General features: G+C 30.9%; 2 protein-coding genes across 2 annotated transcripts in view; one reads left to right on the top strand and one right to left on the bottom strand.

The window, feature by feature from the left end:
• Window positions 1-938, top strand: part of LOC117173368 (UDP-glucuronosyltransferase 2B31-like) — a 32,445-nt gene extending 31,507 nt beyond the window's left edge. The window contains exon 5 of the mRNA XM_033361888.1: window positions 578-938. Coding sequence (XP_033217779.1) covers window positions 578-905 — 328 coding nt within the window. The 3' untranslated portion in view covers window positions 906-938. The remainder of the gene's footprint in view (window positions 1-577) is intronic.
• Window positions 939-2,863: 1,925 nt separating this feature from the next.
• LOC117173842 (hsc70-interacting protein-like) overlaps window positions 2,864-7,760 on the bottom strand; it is a 5,946-nt gene continuing 1,049 nt past the window's right edge. The window contains exons 2-3 of the mRNA XM_033362489.1: window positions 7,421-7,642; window positions 2,864-3,163 (exon numbers count right to left, since the gene is read on the bottom strand). Coding sequence (XP_033218380.1) covers window positions 2,864-3,163; window positions 7,421-7,642 — 522 coding nt within the window. The remainder of the gene's footprint in view (window positions 3,164-7,420; window positions 7,643-7,760) is intronic.

The following is a 7,760-nucleotide window of genomic DNA, read 5'->3' as shown; positions in this document are numbered from 1 at the left end:
AGAAATCGGTTAAGATGGTTCGGACATGTTGAGAGAATGCCAAATGAATGACTAACGAAACAAGTGTATCAAGGTAAAGTAAATGGCAACGTGCCCAGAGGTGGACAGCGGAAAGAATGGTTAGAATGTGTGAATGAGGCCCTACTTAGAAGACATAAGAAGTCACAGAAACACGAGAGCCTGAATGAAAAAATGCATGGACATAAAAGAAGCTAGAGAAGTATGCCAGGACAGGAAAGTATGGCGGAAAATAGTTAATAAAAAAAGTGTCAGTAGAGTGAATGACGCCTGAAACAAAGACCTTGGCTATTAATGGACCCAAGTGGGGAACCTTACATAACGACTTCGTAAGGTTCTTCGCTTGGGGTGATTGCTAGAGAGATTGATCAGCAACCTGGGTCGGAGCAGTGTTGCGGAACGAACGTGTTATTTACTTAAATAGCACGATAATTCTGGATCAATCTGAAAATTCTCTATCCCTTCCACACACTACTCCTTTCCCCTGCCGAGTGAGTCACGCCTACCCCGAAAGGGAAATGGCTTAATGGTGTAATAATAATAATAATAATAATTTCAGAGAAGCAGCAAAATACGAATCGCGACTGTTTCGAGATAGACCAATGACTGCAATGGAAACTGCCACATTTTGGATTGAATATGTTCTGAGAAACGGCGATAAGACTTTAAAATCACCAGCTTTGGAATTAAAATGGTGGCAGGTCCAGCTTCTGGACGTATATGCACTTCTATTATCCATAACTCTTTTAGTAATCTACGTAATTAAAATTATTCTGAAAATCGTTCTTCGAAACCTTGGACTCAACAAAGTCGGTTTTCTACTAATGGCTTTCTTCAGTATTCGATACAAAAAACCTCTCGTGAACGAGAAACTAAAGGATGAGTAAAATAAAATCATAAAAATATACATATACAATCTAGCAAAGAATTATTGAACATAGTCTTTATTTTATTCCTACACAATTATATAATTCAGAGACAGTAACTAACACACGATTTGTAAGTTATAGAGAAAAATTTTATAGAAAAGTAAAAATCTATTTTCAATTCTAGCTTAGTACCTTACATTTTTTATTATATTTCTTCTGAATCGTGGCTGTTTTTTAATGGACAATTGTTCAAGGTTGCAAATGTATTAAGAATTTAATTTACAGTCAGCAATTATTTTCGACTCTGGCTCCAAAATTACAAGAAGAAATATCAAAATCTACTTTCTGTTGGGAACTAGAATTAAATTCACCAAAAAAGTTGTTCAACACGAGAAAAAATGTATGCATAAATGACTAAATTAATATTAAGTCAATTGATAATATTAAACTTCGAATTAATATACGAAACACTTATTGATGTAGAATTTTCTTCTCGACATTTCGTACCAAAGGATAGAGATCTTGATCCTCGATGACTGTGAAAAAAAAGAATATTATGTAAAATATATTTTTTTATTCATATTTTAACTACGAAATTCTTAGAAGCTAAAAAAATAAGATTAAATTCCAGTGACAGGAAGTAACTAGTTTTGACTGGTTACTCTTTTGGTAAGGACAGTGGCGACGAAGTAACTATTGTACATAAGCAACGAATCGGTGTTACTTACATTTTTTTTAGTCAAAGTTACTATAAAAAGCATAAAATTTTTTATTTACTTGCGAAATGTATTACGCAAGCCTTTTTTACGGCAATCCATACATTTTATTTCTTTTGCAACTATATCTCAATTTTCACTAATCCTTAGCATTTCCAAATCCTTAGTGAATCTAACAAACATTTTTATAATGAAAAATAATATTTTCAAGGCTAAATATTCGTTTTTTTTTGTTTTTGTTTCTTCTTATTGAAAGTTAATTTTTGAACTAAAAATGTAACTATTCCAGTAAAAGATTCATTACTTTAGTTGAAAATTCATATCTTTGGTTTAAATTCTAGTTGTAGATTCATAATTTTAATTAAAAATGCATCTCCTGAGTTGCAAATTTAGCTATTTTATTGAGAACTGGTTTCTTTTCGTTACACGTTAATTTTTTAACCGAAAATTTTAATCTTCAATTTTTGAGCATACTATTTTTTGTTGAAAATTAATTTTGTTTACTTAAGAATTTCTCTATCTTGTTGAAAATTCTTTTTTTTCGCTAAAGTCAAATATTTTTGGTTGAAATATCAACTATTATATTTATCATTGAGAATTAACCTTTTTTGGTCGAAAGTTGAACTACTTTGTTAAAAATTCTTTTTTTTTGTTTGTTAAAGATTCATCATTTTAGTGTAAAATTCATCTATTTCGCTGAAAATTTAACTATTTTATTGCAAACTTTTTTTTATTGTTAAACATTAATTTCTTGAACTTAAAACCTAACTATTGTATTTTTGGTTTATAATTTATATTTGTTAGTTGAAGATTAACTATTTTGGAAGAAAATTTATCTTTTTTAATTGAAAATTTATTTATATTGTTAAATATTCGTCTAATTTGGTAGAAAATTAATCTTCTTGGTTGAAAATTTATCTTTTTGGTTAAAATTTCAACCACTTGGTATATATTTATAAACCAAAAAAAGTAACTAAAAAAGTTTTGTTTGCGAAAGTAACTAAGATAAAATTACATTTTGAATCGGCAGCGATAGCGAAAACTAGTTACTTTTAAAAAATAGCCTACCCATCACTGTTAAATTCCTAAGTTCTTCTTCGTTAGACTCTTGTCCTTTTTTTTAATTAATAAGAATTTGGTGGTAACATTGAAATATTGCATGTAAAATAGGAATTTGGATTTTCATTTATTATAAATTTAATTTTCTATTATTTTTTTTTTTATCTTTAGAGAAAAAATGATGAAAACTTACTTTCGAAATTAGTCGAGACCAGCATCGTCGCTGGGAGCAGAAGGTTTTGGTGGAGGTGTTGCTCCTGCTCCTGGAAATCCTGGCATGCCTCCCATCATTCCTGGAAATCCTCCCATACCTCCCATTCCACCCAGACCTCCCATTCCACCCAGACCTCCCATCCCACCCAGTCCTCCCATACCTCCAGCACCTCCGAATTTTGAGGCCACTTTGTTTATCAGAGCCATTATTTTCGGGTTTCCCTGATATTTGAGCATGTTGGCCGGATTTGAAGATATGTCTTTGAAGGCTTCAGCTACCTCTGGATCCTTAAAATTATAAAGTTTACGATGACATATATACACTAAAAAAAGATTTGTGTAAAGTTACAAAGTTTCGGAAAATTAAATATTGTATCATTGTAAATATCACACACTTCACTGTGTGATTTTACAAAAGTATGTGAAATTACATCCTCTAGCGATGTAAATAATGGGACCCTCGAATAGCAGTGTAATATTACACACTCTATAAAAATAAAATTACACATTCCCTCGTGCGAACTTTACATTCAGAAGGGAAAATTCAGTCGCAGCCATGGACATAGGAAACAAGGGACTAGACATGCCATTGCGGGGGTGATGCAATAAGGGGAGAGGTCCGCCACCTTTTGATGTCCCGCAACAAACATGGCAGCGCCCACATGTTTATATTTTCATGGACAGTTTGTCGGCAAAAACGCTCGTGCGCATAATCAAATGACACATCGTAAGATGGCGGCTCTTCCCACTCATGGAGTTCTCCCCCCTCCCGTGGATTCAACCCCGCTCGCCAAAGTTAGGATGGCATGCCTAGTCCCTTGTTTCCTATGTCCATGGTCGCAGCGTGTTAAAATACCATGCATCGGTAAAATCACTTTCCTGTAATTGAAAATTACATTGAGATTTTTAATTTTACCAAAGACCTTTAATTTTACCCTGGCGGAAACTGTAATATTTTTTATTTATAATTAATTTAACATTTAGAATAATTAATCAAATAATATGTGAATACGAAAGCATCTCTCGTGTTCTTTGTTTATCGATACCTTCATCCTTCAATTTTGGAGCATTTTCATTTTTAATGCGAGGAAATTGACAGCTAGGTTCAACTTTTTTGACAGCTTTTACACAAAAATAGACCGAATTCAAGCTATTCCTATTTTGCTTTTTACATTTTCTGCTATTGGAATGGAAAAAATGCGGTTATTCAAAACGTATATTTCATATTTTTGTTGCGGAATATTTAAACATAAAAGAAATACCCATAGTATCTTATGTGTTTTAGGTAAGTGCTAACGTGTCCGGCTTATGTTTCTTCAATCTCCATGAAATTGTACGAAGTTTGAGCTTTCGAGTGTTCGAAACCTGTCGCCCTGATCAATTTTATTTCTATTTTATTCTTTCACATAATGAATTTTACATTTTCGCGTGTAAAATTATCGGCCGAATTGGAATATCAAAACAGATTCGTAAAGTTACTCCGATACACGAGGGTCCTTTTATTTACATCCACCAGAGATGTAAAATTCAATAGATTTTTTTACAGTGTACTAATTCTTAAAGTGAATAAATTAATTTTTAATTGTCCATTAATTACGTAAGGATGATTTTTCACAGTTTAAACCCACTGCCCCCCCCCCCAACAAATATTGTAAGGATTCATTATATTTTTATGAACCCCCCTTCTTACGCAAGATTTTATATTTGTATTCAATGTATCGTCAATGTATCAATTATTTTCACTGTAAATGAGATTTCAAAGGATTTCGAAAGATTTGTAATATTTCCAGTGATTTCATGGGACGATTTCAAATTTCAGGTCATTTCTCAGGTTTTTCCAGATCAAGCTTCATTAATTTTTCAGGTATGGTTTTCCGTAAAACTGGAACGAATTTAGAGGAATCTAAAGTAAACGAGAAGAATTGAATGCAATTTAGTTTGAGCGCGCCTAGGACGCGCGAATGTTGGTTCTAGCGTTTCGCGCTTGATACTGTATTTACCTCACGCTACACGCTCGGTCTTTGTGTAAAGACTTAAAATTGAAGTTCAAAGCATCGACGACAGTAATTTGGTGATTGTGAATTCTCTTTTGTTAAAGCCCCTTCGGCTTTAACGAACATATTCTTATCATGTATCTTGTGATTCGCACTCGAGTTTATCCCTGATATTGTATTTCATTCCCATAAATTTATACTCTTATAATTCATAACATGCATTTGTATTAAAACTGACATACTTTTATTGTCTCGTTAAAAAAATACGCATTTTTAAACAATATTTTGTTATTAAGAATTTTATTTCAACTTTTGTCGTTTGTCCATAAACTGAATTTGCTCATTTCCAATGTTATTTTTATTATTCAAAATTTTCAAATACGGTCTACTGAGCATCCTTACAGGTAATTTTTGAATTAAAAAAAAATGGTCTCGAGAATATTCAAAATGTGCCCATTTTTTGAATTTGTATCCAAAATGGCTGGCTAACGAACTTGACCTTTAATTTAGGACACTAAAAGAGTGTACCAAAGGCCAATCTAATAAATTCATGTTTTCAAAAGTTATTATGGAAACAGACAGACATACAGAAAGACACAATCGTGAAAACCTATTTTTCGCATTCAGATGGTCTTAAAACGTGGACATTTGACCAAAACTAGAGGGGAAAAATGTTAAACAAACCTAATACCTTTGCTAATAAGAATGTAAAAACGTAAATTAATTCAGTATCTTTGAAATGAGCTTTAAAAAATCGAGGAAGTTCAGTCGAATTTAATGAAATGACAGACAAACCTTAAAACCTTATATAGGTCCTGTAAAATTATTCCATATCTTCAGAAATTCTAGAGAATTCTTAATCCTAAAATATTTCAAGCGCTTTAAAATTTTGTTTGAAAACAATTTTTGAATCTTTCAAAATCCCCTAAAATATTAAAAATTCTTGAACATCTTTTGAAATTCCTTGAAACTTTTAAAAGCTCTTGAAAATACCTTAGAATTTTTAAAAATACTTTAAAATCTTACATCCCTTCAGATTATTGAAATCTTACATCCCTTCAGATTATTGAAATCTATTAGAAATTTCTCGAAATCTTTCAAAATGCCCTGAAATATTTCAAAACAATTAAAGACAATTCAGAAATAGGTATGTTGACATATTGATTAAAAATACCCTGAAATCGTACATCCCTTCAGATTATTAAAATCTATTAGAAACTCAAAATCTTTCAAATTACCCTGGAATTTTTCCAAATAATTTAAGACAATTCAGTAATATGTATATTGATATAGGTATATTGAAAGCTTTTTAAAGAACAGGTTTAATTATTTTTAGTTTAGCTTGCTACAAATTAATAATTATTCAATTTTCACTTATACAACCAAACTTGTTTCGAAGTATTCTTAAATATTTCCTTTTACGATTATTTAAAAAAATTAAAAAATCGCTTTAAATATCCCAGGACTCTCAAGAATTTTTTTTTATCATCTTAAAACCTTTCAAAATGCTGAGAAAGCTTCAAAATTTATTTAAAATTCTTCCTTTTAAAATGATTCGCAGTTTTCCTAGAACGTTTATCAAATCCTGCAAAATTAAAATAAGTGACTTAAAATCTTCCAGATTACTTATTTCCATTTTTGTAGAAGTTTAAATATCTTTTTAAGTAACCTCTTAAAATTAGTTTTTCAATATAAAAAATCATTCTCACTTTTCCTGTCGGTCATAATAAAAAAATGTATTCTTTTGAAATCTTGTCCAAATGCTTAAACCAATATCTAACCAATTTTTTATTACAAATTCTTAAAAATAGATTTTTTTTTTTAATTTTTCTGAATCTTTTCAAGTTTTCAAGTTTTTAAAATTTTTTAAAAACTTCTAAATATCTCTAAATAAATACGGAAAAAATTTGATTGTCTTTAGGAATTTTTTGTTTAAATTATGGAAACCGATTGTATGTGAAAGGCATCATGAAACCAAAAAAAACTCCTTGATAAGGAACGTGCAAAATTTGCACTATGTATATATTTTAACATTTTTTCGTATTACCACGCATTTTAGGGTATTTCGTTAGAATTCCAGGGCTTTTAACAGCTTTGAATGGAATTAAAAATATTTCAAGGGATTTCGTGTTATTTCGAAATATTTCACGGAATTTCAAAGATTTTAACTAACTTTTAGATATTATCACGGATTTAAAAGGATTATAAGGATTTTATGGAAGTTTTCATATTTAAATCGATTGCAAGGATTTTGAGAGATTTCACAGAATCTCAAAGAATTTAAAGAAATTTCTACAGTTTTTAAAAGATTTAAAAGAACTTACAGAGAGCTTAATTAATTTAATAGAATTTGAAACAATTATCTACAATATTTATGAAATTCCAAGAATTTCGAGGAATTTTCACATGAACAAAAAATGTTAAGGGATTTAAAAAATTATCAGAAGAATTTACGGAATTTCAAAGGACTACAAAGATTTATAGAGATCCCACGAGATTTTATCAACCGATTAGTGTATGAACAATTAAACATATTGGGAAAAAATCAGACCTGGAAAGCTTGAAGAACATCCGGATCGTTCAAAAACTGATAAAAGTCTCCCATTCCAGGTGCACCACCAGCAGGTGTCGATTCTGTTTGTGAAGGTCGAGTGTTTTCCTCCCGAGCTTTTGAAGCTTCTCGAGCTTCTTTCGCTCTATTAAGTCGTTCTCGCTCCTTTTTCTCCAAATTTCTGCGTTCCTTCTTTCTCTTATGTTCCTCTATTTTCCTCGCCTGCAAAATAAATTACAAACAAATTGGTTAGTCGTTGTTATACGTATACAATAACCAATTTATTGGGTTTCGTAACCTACTAGGATCTTAATTTAAGCAGTTACAATCTTCCCCTACA

This window comes from Belonocnema kinseyi, chromosome 5 (assembly GCF_010883055.1).
Source record: "Belonocnema kinseyi isolate 2016_QV_RU_SX_M_011 chromosome 5, B_treatae_v1, whole genome shotgun sequence".
In the NCBI taxonomy this organism is placed as follows: Eukaryota; Metazoa; Arthropoda; class Insecta; order Hymenoptera; family Cynipidae; genus Belonocnema; species Belonocnema kinseyi.
This window is presented reverse-complemented; position numbering and strand designations above follow the sequence as displayed.